Source organism: Hyperolius riggenbachi, chromosome 2, assembly GCF_040937935.1.
Source record: "Hyperolius riggenbachi isolate aHypRig1 chromosome 2, aHypRig1.pri, whole genome shotgun sequence".
In the NCBI taxonomy this organism is placed as follows: domain Eukaryota; kingdom Metazoa; phylum Chordata; class Amphibia; order Anura; family Hyperoliidae; genus Hyperolius; species Hyperolius riggenbachi.
The window spans coordinates 217,151,021-217,170,526 of record NC_090647.1 but is presented as its reverse complement, the minus strand read 5'-3'; the positions used below and the strand labels follow the sequence as shown (position 1 = coordinate 217,170,526).

The window sequence follows — 19,506 nt, the reverse complement described above, 5'->3', positions numbered from 1 at the left end:
TGTTGTAATTTAGGCTGTGGCTATTGCCGGCACCCAAATTACTCAGTGAGCACTGCTACAACCATAATCCACATTACAGCCTGTGGTGGTGCCCAAATCGTGGGTGCCACAAGGTTCCCAAATCGTGAGTGCCACAAGGTGCCCAAATCTCATACAACTCACCTTTATAAGAACTGCTGTTTGTTCTCCAATGTAATCTATTAAATGCAGATTAGCCAAAGCCTAAAAGAGAAAATGTGCAATATAAGAACAAAATGAGTGATTATAAACACATTTTTTAATGTGAATATAGGAGCAGCCTTAATCAGTTTAAATGCAGGCTGAGCAAACTAATAAACTTAAAAAATATATATTCAGTTATCTGCAATGAAAAATAATTATCAGTTCAAGAGATGGCTGATAAAATTACAAGGCACATTTAGATTTGTCTACAAAAAAAATGTGGCTTGTCTACATCCATTCCACTACCAAAGAGGCCCTATTGACCTACCAGCGTGGTGAGCGGTTTCATCAATTGGAAGCCCTAGTACTTACGTTATGCAAGTTTCACCATTCTATATCTGGACTAATGGTTAAATGATATACAGTATTCACAAAAGAACGCTTCTGTCTCCATAGGGTCTTTTTCCCATTTTTTAATGACTTTCTACCCCTGAGGTTTGTGACAGGCATGCTTTAAAACATATAGACTGAGTATGTTTAAATAATTTGCAAAACTTAACTGTTAAATATTTAATTCAATAGAAAGAGGAAAACATGCATGAAGCCTGAATTTATCTGAATAGTAAAATGTGGCATCTGCATCTTGATTTACTTACAGATACATAGTATTAAAAGGTCTGCTCACAAAAACATACTAATGTGAATTTTTATATTATGTTAAAAATATTTCACAGCTTTTATCCACAGTTCATCCCCATATCCGGATTTGCAAATCATCAACTTGTGCCTTAAGGCTGGTTTCACAGTGGGACATTACAGGCGCACGTTAGAGCAGCCTGTAACGCAGCCCACCGCACAGTAATGAAAAATCAATGGGGCTGTTCACAGTGCGGACGTTGCGTTACATTGTAACGCTGCGTCACAAGGCAACGTACTGCATGCAGTACTTTAGACGCGGCTGAGCCGCGTTAGACTGCTTGCACATGCTCAGTAATGTTGGGGAGGAGCGGAGAGCGGCCAGGCACATGGCTAATTAATATGCACTGCACGTTATGACGTGCAGTGTTTACTTCCTGGAGCAGCCGCTCTGTGCGGCGATTGGCCGGCGGGACCACGTGATGCCGCGTGCGCATCACGGCATCACTGACGCCAGAGTGAGCTGCACAACGCGGCTCACTCTGACGTCCAGATCCAGCACCACCAGGCGTTGAGTTAGGGGGACGTTATGCGACCTTAACGCCCCCTCTAACGCAACGTCCTGGTGTGAAATTAGCCTTAGATATTAGAAAAGAGAATGGCAAAAGTCTGGCATAAAATCATTCAGGATGCTGCTAGCTTTGCACTTTGTGGTGCTGCTTGCATACTACTAGGGATGCTCATTTGGATTTTGTGGAATTTACATTTCTGCATTTCCAATTGGAAATCTTCATTTCCACTCAAAATTCTGAAAATAGAAATCGGATTTCCTTGGAAATACAGCGTTACCACGACTCAGTAATTTTAACCCAATCCCAGAACTCGGAAGCATTGGACCAATCACAGAATGCATAGTCAGTTTGAAAGTATTTGGCCAATGAGACAATGCAAAAATGTCCGCGTAATCGGAAACCTGCATTTATCGCCATCCCTACTGACTACTGAAGCATTCATGTCATCATTGCTCATACAAAGAGGCCAGTAGGTATTCCTTGTCAATGCCAGATATTTTCGGAAGTAGTAATAGTTTTTATCCTTTATTTTAACAGTTTATTACCTCCATTAAAACAAACAGTGCAGCAAAAAAGAGCAAAGTTGCCCATTCCACCCGGTGTAGGATCATTTCAAAATCATGGATGTCAGCTAGAACAAGGAGCCACAATGAACCCATGATTGCAATCCATCCTGTAAACCCAAAAAGGGGAAAAACATAATGAAAATAGGCCATTGAGCATATAATTCTTGCATGATAAAAACATAATAAAACATCCAAAGAATGTTCTTAAACATATTTGGGTCTACTGATAGGGGGATCCATTAATCTGGCAATCTCATCTGTACAGGTTAGCCCAGCTGGCTTTAAAAACTGGTTCACGGGAAGTAATCTGCTCAGCATGACCTTCCATATTTTTTAGCATATAAGCCATATTTTTTAGCATATAATGCACTCTGGAATATAAGACGTACTGAGGTTTAAAGGACAAAAACCGGGAGAAAATATATATTATATACACTAAACCTGGTGTGTCCATGTTACAGAAGTGTCTTGTAGATGTTCTCCCCAATTATTGTTTTCTCCTGTGTCCCCTTTTGTCCTTCGTTTTTCTCCAGCTCCCCGTGTCCCCCCCCCCCCCCATGTGTCTCCACTCCCTTGTGTATAATTAGTTTCGGCAGCTTGGCTCACCTAATCCCTGGTGATAGCAGACCTCTTCTCTCCTGCACGGCTGTCCTAGTGCCAGCTTCTGCTGATCACTTCATCAGCAGAAGCTGGCACTAGGGGAGCCGCACAGGAGAGAAGAGGTCTACAATTTCTGCAGGAACCATGTATTAGGTGAGCCAACCTGCCGACATTGCTAATTATACACATGGGAGCAGCATACACACGGGAGGGAGGGGAGAGACACAGGGGACAATACAGGGAGTCTCAGTCATTGTGGCGGGTTGGTGGTTCGTATTGGCGGGCGATCTAAGTTGAGGACTCCCTGTATTCGGCATATAAAAATGCAGGGACTTTTCCTCATTTTTGGGGGGAGAAAATTGTGTTTTAAATGCCCAAAACCATTTCTTTACCGTGAGGAGTCAGTCATTTAGATTATTTCAGACTTCCCTATAAATCGAAAGCTAGTCTATAGAGCTGGCACCAAATGTGGTCAACACAGAAGTCATGGATAGCATAACTTTGTTCTATTTGTTTTTTACCTAGTAATTTTATGGCCTGGGAACCTCACCCCACTCGCTCAGAATAGCAAATACAAAAAAAAAAAATGAAGCTGGTTTCTTTTCTAATTTCCATAAATATATGGACTTTCATTTTCCACTGGGTGGTTAGTCTTAAACTAAGCTAATCTTATTTAAAATACAACAAAACATGTAAAAAAAAAAAAAAAAAACAATCCCACCTAGGGCAGATGAGCAGATTGAGCACCTTAATTTTTTTTTTATTGAGGGCTGGTGTGTCGGAAGATTAATTAGTCACTGAAGTACCTGAACTAGCATGCAGAAAACGTGTGTCGTATAGGAGCTGCAGGTTCATAGCAATTTTACTTTCTATTGTAGTGTTTATGGATTTTATTTACCACATGTTGGTCCATATTCAGTAATATTTTATCATGATTGTTCTCATAGGAAATAGTTTAATCTCTACATTTTACCTGTTACTAAAACCTACTTTAAGGCCTTATTCACATTGCGTTCCGGGCCCGCATGTCTGTCCGCGGCAGGCTTTTTTTGAGGCATTTTTTCCCAATTCCTGGAACTTGGGTGTGCGATTCGTTTTTGTGGTTAGCGGTTTCTGACGAGTTTTTCCCAAGCCTTTTGGTAATTCACTCCCTGAGCCAGGAAGTGAACTTTTTGATCCGATAAAGAATAAATACAATGCATTAATTCTTAAAAACACGAATGCAATCGCTCCACAAAGCGGTTTTGTGAGCATTTTGCGTGTTTTCTATACCTTTCATTGAGGCGAAATTACCTCAAAAATGGCTCAAGCACCGCTTTACAAAGCGGAACGCAAACGAGCCACTCATATGTGAACTATCTCATACAGAATCATTGTGTAATGCTTTCAGGGCGATTTTGAAAAATCACTTAAAAATAACAAAAACACCTGCAGTGTGAACAAGCCCTAAAGCAGGCAAAGTGCTAGCTGCGTGTAGCAAAAAAACAATTATGTAAATTGGCCCAGCAGGGCCTGAGCGGCACCCTTTGGCGGCTTACCCCATGTCACACACGGAGTTACCGCCAAGGAGGTTAAGCTCTGAAAAACCACTTATCTAGCTGTGCAAACATTCCCTGATGACTAGAGTTCTCTCTGGCTCAAAGCTAATTTTTTTTTGGTTAGGAGTAGTGTTGGGCGAACAGTGTTCGCCACTGTTCGGGTTCTGCAGAACATCACCCTGTTCGGGTGATGTTCGGGTTCGGCCGAACACCTGATGGTGTTCGGCCAAACTGTTCGGCCATATGGCCGAACTAAGAGCGCATGGTCGAACGTTACCCGAACGTTCGGCTAGCGCTGTGATTGGCCGAACGGGTCACGTGTAGTGTTGGCGAACATCTAGATGTTCGGGTTCGGGCCGAACATGGCCGAACTCCGAACATAATGGAAGTCAATGGGGACCCGAACTTTCGTGCTTTGTAAAGCCTCCTTACATGCTACATACCCCAAATTTACAGGGTATGTGCACCTTGGGAGTGGGTACAAGAGGAAAAAAAAATTTAGCAGAAAGAGCTTATAGTTTTTGAGAAAATCGATTTTAAAGTTTCAAAGGGAAAACTGTCTTTTAAATGCGGGAAATGTCTGTTTTCTTTGCACAGGTAACATGCTTTTTGTCGGCATGCAGTCATAAATGTAATACATATAAGAGGTTCCAGGAAAAGGGACCGGTAACGCTAACCCAGCAGCAGCACACGTGATGGAACAGGAGGAGGGTGGCGCAGGAGGAGAAGGCCACGCTATGAGACACAACAACCCAGGCCTTGCATGAGGACAAGAAGCGTGCGGATAGCAATTTGCATTTTGTCGCCATGCAGTCATAAATGTAATACAGATGAGAGGTTCAATAAACAGGGACCGGAAACGCTAACCCATCACAGATGTTCATTGTTCATGTTACTTGGTTGGGGTCCGGGAGTGTTGCGTAGTCGTTTCCAATCCAGGATTGATTCATTTTAATTTGAGTCAGACGGTCTGCATTTTCTGTGGAGAGGCGGATACGCCGCCGATCTGTGACGATGCCTCCGGCAGCACTGAAACAGCGTTCCGACATAACGCTGGCTGCCGGGCAAGCCAGCACCTCTATTGCGTACATTGCCAGTTTGTGCCAGGTGTCTAGCTTCGATACCCAATAGTTGAAGGGTGCAGATGGATTGTTCAACACAGCTACGCCATCTGACATGTAGTCCTTGACCATCTTCTCCAGGCGATCGGTGTTGGAGGTGGATCTGCACGCTTGCTGTTCTGTGTGCTGCTGCATGGGTGTCAGAAAATTTTCCCACTCCAAGGACACTGCCGATACCATTCCCTTTTGGGCACTAGCTGCGGCTTGTGTTGTTTGCTGCCCTCCTGGTCGTCCTGGGTTTGCGGAAGTCAGTCTGTCGGCGTACAACTGGCTAGAGGAGGGGGAGGATGTCAATCTCCTCTCTAAAGTCTCCACAAGGGCCTGCTGGTATTCTTCCATTTCGACCTGTCTGGCTCTTTCTTCAAGCAGTTTTGGAACATTGTGTTTGTACCGTGGATCCAGAAGGGTATAAACCCAGTAATTGGTGTTGTCCAGAATGCGCACAATGCGTGGGTCGCGTTCAATGCAGTCCTAGGCCGAAGAGGTCATGGCCTAGGGTCACAAAACCTGTTTATTTGGGCAATTTCAATGGTGGCGAGTCTGACGTACATAAATCGCAGCAATGGCCGTTAGCAACGTCTGAATCTCACGAAATGTCTCATGCAGGTAGAAGACATATTGTTAGACTTGGGCTCCAAAGATGGGTTCCCTACATCTCTGCAAACTAGAGTTACAGGGCTCCAAATTTGGTAAAATCCCCCATAGGCTTTTATTGGGCCTCCTATTTACAGTTCCAAAATCTCACATCTTTTCAAAGGGCAATTACTCAGCAGTGGCAAATTTTCTAGCATTGTAGGGACCCTTAGGGGGAACATGACTGGTGAGTTTCGGGCCCCTAGGCCAAAGAGGTCATAGCCTAGGGTCACAAAAACCTGTTTATTTGGGCTATTTCAATGGTAGTGATGGTGACGTACATAAATCGCAGCAATGGCCGTTAGCAAAGTCTGAATCTCAGGAAATGTCTCATGCAGGTAGAAGACATATTGTTAGACTTGGATTCCAAAGATGGGGTCCCTACATCTCTGCAAACCAGAGTTACAGGGGTCCAAAATTGGTAAAATCCCCCATAGGATTTCATTGCCTCCCTATTTCACTTTCCAAAATCTCACATCTTTTCAAAGGGCAATGGCTCAGCAGTACCAAATTTTCTAGCATTGTAGGGACCCTTAGGGGGATCATGACTGGTGAGTTTTGCCACTGCTGAGCCATTGCCCTTTGAAATGGTGTGAGATTTTGGAACGGTAAATAGGAGGCCCAATGAAAGCCTATGGGGGATTTTACCAATTTTGGACCCCTGTAACTCTGGTTTGCAGAGATGTAGGGACCCCATCTTTGGAATCCAAGTCTAACAATATGTCTTCTACCTGCATGAGACATTTCCTGAGATTCAGACGTTGCTAACGGCCATGGCTGAGATTTATGTACGCCACCATCACTACCATTGAAATAGCCCAAATAAACAGGTTTTTGTGACCCTAGGCTATGACCTCTTCGGCCTAGGGGCCCGAAACTCACCAGTCATGTTCCCCCTAAGGGTCCCTACAATGCTAGAAAATTTGGTACTGCTGAGCCATTGCCCTTTGAAAAGATGTGAGATTTTGGAAAGTGAAATAGGGAGGCAATGAAATCCTATGGGGGATTTTACCAATTTTGGACCCCTGTAACTCTGGTTTGCAGAGATGTAGGGACCCCATCTTTGGAATCCAAGTCTAACAATATGTCTTCTACCTGCATGAGACATTTCCTGAGATTCAGACGTTGCTAACGGCCATTGCTGCGATTTATGTACGTCAGACTCGCCACCATTGAAATTGCCCAAATAAACAGGTTTTGTGACCCTAGGCTATGACCTCTTCGGCCTAGGACTGCATTGAACGCGACCCACGCATTGTGCGCATTCTGGACAACACCAATTACTGGGTTTATACCCTTCTGGATCCACGGTACAAACACAATGTTCCAAAACTGCTTGAAGAAAGAGCCAGACAGGTCAAAATGGAAGAATACCAGCAGGCCCTTGTGGAGACTTTAGAGAGGAGATTGACATCCTCCCCCTCCTCTAGCCAGTTGTACGCCGACAGACTGACTTCCGCCAACTCAGGACGACCAGGAGGGCAGCAAACAACACAAGCCGCAGCTAGTGCCCAAAAGGGAATGGTATCGGCAGTGTCCTTGGAGTGGGAAAATTTTCTGACACCCATGCAGCAGCACACAGAACAGCAAGCGTGCAGATCCACCTCCAACACCGATCGCCTGGAGAAGATGGTCAAGGACTACATGTCAGATGGCGTAGCTGTGTTGAACAATCCATCTGCACCCTTCAACTATTGGGTATCGAAGCTAGACACCTGGCACAAACTGGCAATGTACGCAATAGAGGTGCTGGTCCCGGCAGCCAGCGTTATGTCGGAACGCTGTTTCAGTGCTGCCGGAGGCATCGTCACAGATCGGCGGCGTATCCGCCTCTCCACAGAAAATGCAGACCGTCTGACTCAGATTAAAATGAATCAATCCTGGATTGGAAACGACTACGCAACACTCCCGGACCCCAACCAAGTAACATGAACAATGAACATCTGTGATGGGTTAGCGTTTCCGGTCCCTGTTTATTGAACCTCTCATCTGTATTACATTTATGACTGCATGGCGACAAAATGCAAATTGCTATCCGCACGCTTCTTGTCCTCATGCAAGGCCTGGGTGGTTGTGTCTCAAAGCGTTGCCTTCTCCTCCTGCGCCACCCTCCTCCTGTTCCATCACGTGTGCTGCTGCTGGGTTAGCGTTACCGGCCCCTTTTCCTGGAACCTCTTATATGTATTACATTTATGACTGCATGCCGACAAAAAGCATGTTACCTGTGGCTGTGCAAAGAAAACAGACATTTCCCGCATTTAAAAGACAGTTTTCCCTTTGAAACTTTAAAATCGATTTTCTCAAAAACTATAAGCTCTTTTTGCTAATTTTTTTTCCCTCTTGTACCCACTCCCAAGGTGCACATACCCTGTAAATTTGGGGTATGTAGCATGTAAGGAGGCTTTACAAAGCACAAAAGTTCGGGTCCCCATTGACTTCCATTATGTTCGGAGTTCGGGTCGAACACCCGAACATCGCGGCCATGTTCGGCCTGTTCGGCCCGAACCCGAACATCTAGATGTTCGCCCAACACTAGTTAGGAGCTGAATAAACCAGATTTTATGTCACACTGCTGTGCAGTGTGTGCACATGTCGCAGTCAAAATGTAACTCCTTACAATGAAAATATGATTCCATATGCCATTGCAACTATACCTACAATTAATCTTCTCCAGAGTTTATTTTCCGTTTAAGCTTACTTTAAATGGAATTGTATGTTTTAAACATCTCTTATGAGAAAACTCAGGGGAAAGGGTAACTTTATAAGTGGCTATGTTTTATTTGCCTACTAACATTTTCTTCCCAATGGTCCACCTGTCCCTGCCACATTCCCCTGGTTATTCCCCTGCAGCATAATTCTACCACTCACACCACTCACACTACGTAATTTCCCTCTGCATCATTCAGCTGCTCTGCTCCAATGTGATTGTCTTCCCAGTTCCAACATATTTATTAACCTCCTTGGTTGTATGATTCCTCCATTCTCCGAACGGTGCTGTAACCCTATAGTGAGATTGCCAGCTGTCATCATGAAGACAGTCAGCGATCCCACTAGGGTGATGCAGAGCCTCTATGGACAGGAAGAGGAATGGCCACCAGCGTCTGCCCGGGAGGTGAGTGAACGCCTGCTGTGAGCAATGCTCTGCATGGACCTCCCAGCAGCTACTACGAGTGTAGCTCGGGGTTACCGCTAAGGAGATTAAGAGGTTTGCATATCCCTATTGCCTCTAACTGCAGCAGTCCAACTTGATGTCTATGACTGGAATCATCTGCATTAAGCAGGTACAACCTGTTTATCCTACTTTGTGGCAAACTCTGGCAGTGATTTTAGGTTTTTGAGTACTTAGCTAACAGAGCTCTGGCCCATAACCGCTTTAGAGCAGCCAAAATGTCTTTTTCAGTGTATATGAACTTTGCCCTCATTAGACCCCACCCAGCTGCTAATTTCTTACAGTTCTTTCTCCTTATCTGCCTGTGGAAGAGGCAGCTACCATACACCAAAAGTAGGACTGCAGAAGGTGTCAGTGAGCTGGTGGAACAGTTGTACATTAAGCAGCTTGACCATAGCTGCTATTGCCCCCCCATATTAGGCATTTTCCACACTTACATCAGGCACCTCTCTACTGCCCTCTACTAGGATGCCTGTTAAAGAGGATTGCAGTCAAATAATGTACAGTATATTTGCAAAGTATGAAGAAATAATGTTACACATGGCAATATCTCTCGATTGATATATAAAACTTTGTACATTTACTTTTTCATAAAATCAGTTGTACAAAATGTTTCCAATTTTAACACATTTACACAGTTTGAAGGCATATCTAGGATATATTTACAACAAATCCCTCGTACTGCTTTGGGTTTGGTTAGATTATACAATACGTATATAAATACAGTTCATGTTCTTGATAGTGCACTGGTTTTAGTACAAGTTTGTCTACGAAATGTTTAATTAGCATAAAAGCAAACTTGAGCTGAAAATAAACTGATGCAATAAACCATTGTATCTATCCTCCTACTCCTAGCTATTAGAACTGTGTCCGATTATGTGAAAGACTGCGCCAAAGCCAAAATCTTTGCGCTATTGACTTTTTCATTTATCCCCTGCACTCAGAAGCTGTTCTCTTCCAGAAAAGTTTTATGGCTAAAACTCGTCATCATTTCGGGCTATGCTATTGTCCGACTAGATCCCATCTATAGACCAACCATCACTTGCATACATGAAGAAAATAAAGGAATGCATAGTTATTTATATGTTTGACACTGTACACACATTGATCTCATCATGACATGTCAAGTCATTTAGAGTCAAGCACTTAAAGAGGAACTGTAATGATGTAGTAGAGTGAAGTAAATTAGGATACTTATTTTTACATTAAATATCCTGGTTTCAGCATCAGAAACACTTCCTATAGCTATATATCGCTGTATATTATTGTGTAGCCTCGACCTCCCAGTGAGGCTTATCCTAGGCTATTTATTATGTGGAACTCTTCTCCCCCTTCCCCCAGAGCATTCTGGGAGGCCAGCTATGTGAACATTTTGCAGTTATCACTTGCCAGCACTAAAGATGTTGCTACCTGTGATACATTTCAGAAAGTAAATCTGGGAGAGAAAAAAAATGTTTACAATGGGCAAGCACTGACTAAATAATACATAAATCAATCTTGCAATAACAATAAGCACTTTTATTCATTATGATATTGTGGTTACAGTTCCTCATTAACCTCCTTGGCGGTAACCCCGTGTGTGACACGGGGTAAGCCGCCGGAGGGTGCCGCTCAGGCCCTGCTGGGCCGATTTTCATAATTTTTGTTTTGCTGGACGCAGCTAGCACTTTGTTAGCTGCGCCAGCACTCTGATCGCCGCCGGCCCCTGCCCGATTGCCGCTATCTGCTGCGGCGCGGGCCCCCCCCCCTCCAGACCCCAGCGCTGCCTGGCCAATCAGTGCCAGGCAGCGCCGAGGGGTGGCCCGGGACTCCCAATGACGTCCCGACGTCAGTGACGTCGGTGACGTCATCCCGCCCCGTCGCCATGGCGACGGGGGAAGCCCTCCAGGAAATCCCGTTCTATGAACGGGATTTCCTGATCGGAGATCGCCGAAGGCGATCGAAGCGGGCGGGGGGATGCCGCTCAGCAGCGGCTATCATGTAGCGAGCCCTCGGCTCGCTACATGATTAAAAAAAATTTTTTTTTTTTTAAAAACTGCTGCGCTCCCTCCTGGCGGTATTTTTCATACCGCCAAGGAGGTTAAAGAGACTACATCATTTAATAGCATTTTCTTTTGATGGTCTAATTGTCTTGTCATTTAAAAGTTCTAGTTACCTGCCAGCTCTGGTCCTCCTGTACATCTCCTGGACCCACGTGGCCCTGGGTTCCGTTGCATAGCCCTGCCGCCCTACTGAAAACCGCCGTGGCATTCTCAATCTCAAGTAGAGAAAACCCCAAAACACCCTGTTTTTTTGTTTTTGTTTTTAGAAGGGGTCAGGCTATGCAACAGAAGTCAGCCGCCATGTAGCTCTGGGAGGTTTTCAGGAGGAACAGAACTGCAGGTAACAAATGACAAGATGATCAGTCCATCAAAGAAAAATGTCATCACAGGCTGTATAGCCTCTTGAAGTCTATTTGACAGGCTGGCTCCACCAGTGTAATAAAAACTGCACTCAAAGGAATCATTTTAAGATAGTAGAGATCTACTTACCCGGCATCTGCACTGGACGGAACCCCGAGCTGGCGGCTGGGAGCAGAGCTGCGGCGAGGGACATATCGGCTGCAAGGGGCTGGAGGAAGCCATGGGTAAGTAGATGTGTGCTATCTTAAAATGCCTGATTCCTTTAAGCATAAAAATGCAGCTTGGATAACAGCCCGCCATTTTTGGGGTCATCACCCTTCCTTAAGCTTTTAAACCAGTTTGGCTGATGATTACCAATCCTAAGCACACAGATCACAATATACACAAAGATAAATTGTAGAAATGTAAGCCTTACCAAGGTCCAAGTGAATTGCAGCAACAAACGAATTGAGGAAAAAGATCAGGATGACAAATCCCAAAATAGACAAACATTTGATTAAAAGGCACTTGTCTGTTATTCCATTCTGTTGGTAAATAAAGTAACATTTTCTGTAAAAAATACTATTCAATGATAATCAGTAAACAGATCTTATAATGAGATAGTTGAGTATGTAACAAATCAAATAGATAGACCGTCTGAAAGATAATAGAATTTAAAATCATGCTTCCACAATTTACTTTATCATAAGGTGCTCAATAACAGCACAATTTTTCATCAGATGCAAACTTATTTTTACAATTGAATTGTACAGTCAACTGCGCAGTGTGTGGTGAAAATCATTGTAAAACAATTGTATGGGCGACTGGATCCGAAAATTCAAACGATCCGAATGTTGGATTTTACGATCGAATTGGAAGAGTGAAAATGCCCATATCGACCTGTTCATAGGAACAATTATTACCTTCAAATAACTTGATTGTAAATATTGCGTCAAAAGATTGCAGTAGATAAAAAAATTGTTCAATTAATGGGCACCTTTACACATGGCAGAGAATCAGACTTGAATTGCATTTAGGTGGATATTGAACCAAGGGTTGCATGGTTTCAGCTGGGCATATTTGATAGCAGGTTGTCCTGAAGTTAAGCTAGGTAAGCATTTTAAAAGCCAAATGGTAAAGTCTGTATTCATTATTTATTAAAGGCTCCTGTTAATAAAAATTAAAAAAAAAAATCTGCCTCAAATACAGATAAAACAAACCTCAGTACTTATTTCCATGCTGATTTGATAACTATAATGCCTAGACATCAATTCAAAAAGTCACAATAACCAAGGCACAAAAGACAGTATGAATCTGATAGAAGTTTATTATCTTGCATACATCACATTTTTATTTAATTATAAGTCACAGTTGAGATTTTCCATGCATGTCTTGTTTAAATAACACTTGTTGTGACTAGGGCAAGATGTGTAGTGACTCTCCATCCTGACAGAAAAAGTAATTAAGACCTGATCGTGACGGTAACACTTTGTGGCTGTACCCCTTTCTAACACCTGTCAAAATGGTGTTTTGAATAAAGAGTAGATAAGATTGTAAGATTGTATGCTAAAATATGATACTGGAGAGTTTATATGCAGCTCCTTCCCCCAAGCAACAGAAACCAAAAAAAAAAAAATCATAATTTAATATAGGCTTGTCACTGCTAGTTAGATGCTGTTTACCCAGGGCCTGTAGACCTTTTGATGCTTGAGGCAAATTTGTGAGATTGCACCCCTCCATTTGGAGTGATTGCACAGCACACGACAATATGCACTGCACATTATAGCCATGATGCGACCAAATATAAAAAAACAACGTCCTCAGTATAGGTAGGTAGCTAAGTATAGGAGCCTGGTCCACCAGATTCTCACGGATCGCATGTTTATGCCATGATAGCTGTACCTTCATTTTCTGGGTTGTCTGACCTATATAAAGAAGCACACATGGACATTTCAATGCATATACAACATGGAGTCACACGTGCGACATCCCTTGATTTTAAATTTAGTACCCTTGTAGGGATGAACAATCTCATCACCTTTGATGACAGAACTGCAGTGTATGCAGTGTATGCAGTGTATGCAGTTTAAGCATGGAAAGCTACCCTTCCGTGTCAACACTGGTTTTGTAGACGACATATCCATGTCGGCATGTACCAGACGATCCCTAAGATTTGGTGCTCTGCAGTAAGAGAATAAAGGTGGATTGACAAATTGTTCTATATTGGGGAATCCATCAGACAAAAAGTGCCGTGTGTGTGTGTGTATATTTGTATATAAGGATGGGTGAACGATTATGAAGTAATTGAAGGATACCAGCACTTTTATATGGATTGTATCCAATTTTATCAGTGTAACACTTAATAAGTTTAATTATAAATAAAGGTGAGTGGTCTTGTATATACTAACCTGAATTAAGGTCATTTTCCCTTTTAAAGTCCCAACCTGGCCCTCTATGCAAACGTATCATTTATAGGCATGCAGGGATTTATATATTATTACTAAATGCCACATTGCTAATATTGTTTATACTGACAATATGGGGCAGTTTGTTATTCATTATTACCTGTCCTACTTGGAATTATGCATATTGTACAGCATTTCTGGGAATACAGGCATTTTATTAAAGTATAAGAAATCTTGGGTGATTCTCCTAATGAAGCAAGTTCTGCTTCGAATTATTCTTGCTTAATGGCTTTTTCTGGCAATATAAACCTAACATTGGTTTAAATTAAAAACTGTCATTTATTCTAGGTAATAGTTACAGTGGACATTTATCTAGGTTTATATCCCTGATGTACAGTAGATCTATTCAAATGTATACCATTACCAATGTGAGAACTTTAGTCAGCATTTCCAAATTTGAATTCATTGTATGCATTGTGATGCATTATTGGTATTGGCTTTGATACCCCATTAACGTCCCCCCTTAAGGGCATCAGGGTGAGCCTTCTGAACCACATTTTGTGTATTTATTGACTGCACAAGTGAACTCTGCACAGAGAGAAGAATGATGAATGAGAAGTAGTTCAATTAAGAGACTAAGCGAATGGACTACTTAAGTTGTTTCTATTCAGTTACCAAAAAAGTCCTTAAAATGAAAAAAAAAAAAAAAAAAAAAAAAGGTTTGTCCATTTAATGGATGTAAGTTACATTACGTTGCTCTTTTGCATGTACACCATCTTGACAAACTGTCAGATGAAGTGTTGGATTGGGTCATTTCATTATCATCAGACGAGGCGCCAGGTGTTACCCGGACCTAATGCTGTTGTGTACTCCGTCCACTATTGCCTGAGGAAGCGGGCGTTTGCCTGCGAAACGCGTTTCGACTACCCCCGGAGTGTACCAATAAATTTAATTTGTTCTAAATACACAGCTTGTTGTGTCTGCCTGCTGGAGGTAAGTCCACCACTGCCTCCCCAGCAATTTTTAAACCTTTTAAGCATTGTTTTTATTCTTTTGGCGCCTCTGTCTTTGTCACAAATACATAAGGTGTATAGCAAATTCATTTTTGGTTTGATGCTATAAACAATGCATGATTATAAACTAAGTAACTAGTGCTCCGTCCAACATATAAGATTTTATTAGCCTGCCTGCAATCATGACTATCATATAACACATGATATGGTGTCACATGTTCCTTCAAGTGAACCTCCGGACTAAAAATCGACTCAGCAGCACTGAAAAGGCTTTAAGTTTCTTTAACAGTTTCACAGCATCAGAACTTTGTTTCTCTTATACAAGCCTCATTTTTAGCTGCACAGAAGAAAACTGCCTGGGCTTTTTTCCCCTGATGCTGTGCAAAGCATGATGGGATTTCTGAATTTGTTGTTCTCGTTCTGCTGTTTTGGTGCAATTTTTTTTTTTTTTTTTTTTTTTTTTACATTTTGAATTTGACATTTGAAGCCTAGCGCGTGCAGCTGGGAGGGGTAATCAGGACACAGGATAGATGGAACTGTGTCTCCCGCTCCTTGTCACCTCCTTTCAACCAAAAAGATGGTTGCCCCATGACAAAGATGGCAGCCCCCATAATTCACAAACATTTGCCTGTTCTTTTAAAACAGGGTGGGTAAGGGCCCGTTCACACTTAAAATCGCATAACGCTGGCGATTACCACCGGCGTTTTGCGCGAGTGATTTTCCCGCTACTAGCGCGGAAAAATCACTGGTCACTGCAGCAGTTTTGGAGTGATCGCGATTAGCGTGCTATGCATGCTAATCACGATTGCTAATCGCGGAACGCTCATCGCCGGCAAACCGCTGCATGCAGCACGGTTGCGGTTATCGCTAACCGCAACCGCGGCAGTGAGAACACTGCCACTCGCTACATTGTGTAGCGGTTCTTGGAGAACCGCTGGCGGTTTGCCGTGAGCAGGAATCGCGCGATTCCCGCTCAGGTGAGAACGGGCCCTAAGAGATTATATTACCTATCTATTCTAATTAACATAACTAATGTAACTTGATGACAGTATGTTTGTTTAGGCTGAAGTTCCCCTTTAACAAAGCTACTGTACTGTGAGAAAGATGTCCACATCAGTGAAGTGGATACTTTTAGGTCTTGTTCACATTGTGTTCCGTTCACGTAGCCGTTAGCGTTGAGCATTTGACGCATTTTTTTTTCCGATTCCCGGCGCTCGGGTAGGCAATTCATTTTTGTGCTAAGCTGTTTTCTAGGTTTTTTTCCCCCAAGCGTTTTTTTATTCACTCCCTGACGCAAGTCAAGAAGTGAACTCTTTGACCCACAAAAGAATAAACAATATATTTATTCTTAAAAACGTGAAAGCAATCGCTGCACAAAGTGATTTTGTGAGCGTTTTGCATTTTTCCTATACCTTCCATTGAGGTGGAATCGCCCAGAAAATGGTCCACGCACCGTTTTGCTAGCCGCACAGCGCACTACCCACGCTATATGAACCTTCTGATAGACATTTATTGTACACGCGGTCGGGGGGCATTTTTAAAAAGAGCACGCAGACGAAAAAAAGCCAAACCGCCTGCAGTGTGAACGAGCCCTTAAAGGAGAAAAGCAACATACCACATATATAAAAAGCTCCCTGAGGACCTATTTCAACTGCAAATCACAGGTGCCAGTGCATTAGTACTGCAGAGCACAGCAACAAACAGCCACTGCATTTCTACACATTCTGGTGCAATCCCCATTCAAAGCACTGAATGTGTCAGTACTCAGGGTAAGAACAGATGCATGCAGCAGTATGCAATGTCTAATGTCCTTGTGAAGTCTCATCCCACTGGTGCCCACATGTATTTATTTCTAAGCCACACTTGTGGGTGCTTAAGCCTAATTTTACATGATTTTAATACACTGTCTCCAATACTCCGGATGAGATCATGCATGCCCACCAACGCAAGAGTTCCATGCGCCATCCAGGAGCCCACAGGCCAATAACCAGTGATCATAGAGTATAAATGTTAAGAAAAAACCTCCAGTCATCAACTACTTCCTGAATTCAGTAAAGTATATCTACTTCCTTTAAGATGAAATCTTAGCTCCAGGAGAGTAGATATAAGTACTCTTTTTCTGTAGACCACCACGAGCTTGCACTTGATCCCACAGGTGCTCCTGTGTGTGTCCATGTGCTCCTGTGTATCCCCCCCTTCCCCCACACATGCTCTATAGGCAGCACTGATATGTGCAAGGGAACATGTGTTCCCAGAATCAATCTGCGCCTCTTTTTTTTTTTTTTTTAACGTGTTAAAACATTTGTTACACACTCATCCCTGATTCAAGCTGCAGGCCCATTATTTTACTCAGTGTCTGCCAAAGCCGCTCCCAGAAGCCGGCTGGGAAGGCGTGAACATTGTGCACGTGTTCACAAGTTTCCTGCCAGGGGCACTCTTAAAGGGGTTCTTTCGCGAAAAAAGTAGGCAGTTAAAAAATGTGACAGATGACAGGTTTTGGGCCAGTCCATCTTTTTAAGAGGGATTCTCCGGGCTTTCTTTGTTTTCAACAGCATTTCCTGAACAGCAGTTTAACTGCCAAAATAGCAAGATACCAGCCGTCCTCCCTAATCACTTGCACACTATTATGTCAGTTAGATTTTGCAACTAGCTGTAACACAGGTGATATATTAAACAGGAAGTGTAGGCCAAAGCCTTAATCTTGGTGGAGGGCTGTTTCACTTCACTGCTGGGAATTGTGAGCTCTGATTATATTATATTGCTGTTTGTAAATTTGTGTTTTGCTGCTTTGATATCTGGTAGGCTTGTGCATTGCAGTTCATCAGATATCTAGCCGCAAGTGTTAGTTTTAAAAGTTTTTAAAAGTACATTTTTTTTCCCTCTAGTGTGCTTGCAACAGGCAGGTAATTAGCTAGGGGGAGGGATTAGCTGTAACAGGAGGTATTTGGTCAGCTTCAGGACTCAGTACTGAGCTTGCTCACTAAGTGGCTTTGACACAAGTGGCATAGGCGTTAAAAACAGGCGTTACAACACAGGCACAAACAGAGAGGTGAGAGGAAGCTGGGAAAAAAAAGAAATTTAAACAATATTGCGGTTCTTTGCATTGGTTAGGATGTGCTAACACGTTGTGGTGTAGTCTAAGTTTTGAGGACTCCACCCCAGCTTCACTCACTCCCCCTCCTCCACCCCAACCTTACTCACTCCCCCTCCTCCACTCCCCCTCCTCCACCCCAACTTTACTCACTCCCCCTCCCCCCCAACCTTACTCACTTCCCCTCCTCCACTCCAACTTCACTCACTCCCCCTCCACCCCTGCCCCTCTTCCACCCCAGCTGCACTCACTCCCGAACTTCACTCCCTCTCCCGTTTCAACTTTTACCGCCACAGTTTACTTTAAATAAAATTTCCCCACACAATAGTCATCATGTTGGACTATGCTGTACAGTGTACATCCTGTGACATGTATGCATGCCTTGATTAGCGGATTGAGGGTGTTTACTGTTGCCCTGGGTGTGTGCGTGTTGCTCAGTTAGAGGCGGAAGTCTCAGAGCTAAATAAGCATCTCGCAACACTGAGACGCATACACAACATGGAGATGAGCTTGGATCTCACGATCCAGACACTGGATGGAATCGGTGAAGATGAGGTGGGTGGAGTAAAGCCGGAGCAAGAAGCAGAGGTAGCCGCTAGTTGGGTCACCGTTAGAAGGGGTAGGGGAAAAAGTGGCAGGGAGGCTAGTCCCAAGTTGTCCCTCACTAATAAGTATGCTTGTTTGCGTAATATTGGGGAGGATGATTCAGGAGTAGCAATGCTGCAGCAGGATGTGCTCCTTAGCAACCAAGGGGCAGACTGCTGTAACGAGAAAGGGAATAGGAGTGCAGCTAAGGCTAGACAGGTACTGGTGGTAGGGGATTCAATTATTAGGTGCACAGATAGGGCAATCTGTTGAAGAAACCGTGAATGCCGTACAGTCTGTTGCCTCCCGGGTGCTCGGGTTCGGCATGTAGTGGAAAGAATTGACAGATTATTGGGTGGGGCTGGGGAAGACCCAGCTGTCATGGTACACATTGGCACCAATGACAAAGTTAGTGGGAGATGGAAGGTCCTCAAAAATGATTTTCAGGTACTTGCAGATAAACTTAAAGCAAGGACCTCCAAGGTGGTGTTCTCTGAAATACTGCCAGTGCCACGCGCTACATCTGAGAGACAGAGGGAGCTTAGGGAGTTAAATAAGTGGCTGAGAAATTGGTGTAGGAAGGAAGGGTTTGGGTTCCTGGAGAACTGGGCAGACTTTGCAGTCGGCTACAGGTTCTACAGCAGGGATGGGCTGCACCTTAATGGGGAGGGTGCAGCTGCATTGGGGGAGAAGATGGCTAAACGGTTGGAGGAGATTTTAAACTAGGATCTGGGGGGAGGCGGGAGGATAAAGTCTCAATATGTAGACAAGATAAGGTAAAAAGATAGTGGGAGCCTAACATTATGGGGGGTGGAGAGGGGGGTGGGGACAGTGTAAAGATTAAGGAGGTTGGTAAAACTTCAAGTAGCCCATTTCGTGTAAACAAAATTGGTAAATGTGTTGGTAAAAATATAAAGTGCATGGTAACCAATGCTCAGAGCCTTGCAAATAAAATAGACGAACTAGAGTTCATTCTGAATGACAAAGGCTATGACATTGTGGGAATAACTGAGACATGGATGGATGAAAGCCAT

The 19,506-nt window shown here is 43.4% G+C and overlaps 1 protein-coding gene across 1 annotated transcript in view; it reads right to left on the bottom strand.

The window, feature by feature from the left end:
* The window catches only part of OCA2 (OCA2 melanosomal transmembrane protein), a 489,993-nt gene that overhangs the window by 100,812 nt on the left and 369,675 nt on the right, over nt 1–19,506 (bottom strand). The window contains exons 18-20 of the mRNA XM_068268142.1: nt 11,815–11,923; nt 1,916–2,043; nt 163–222 (exon numbers count right to left, since the gene is read on the bottom strand). Of these exons, the coding sequence (XP_068124243.1) occupies nt 163–222; nt 1,916–2,043; nt 11,815–11,923 (297 nt within the window). The remainder of the gene's footprint in view (nt 1–162; nt 223–1,915; nt 2,044–11,814; nt 11,924–19,506) is intronic.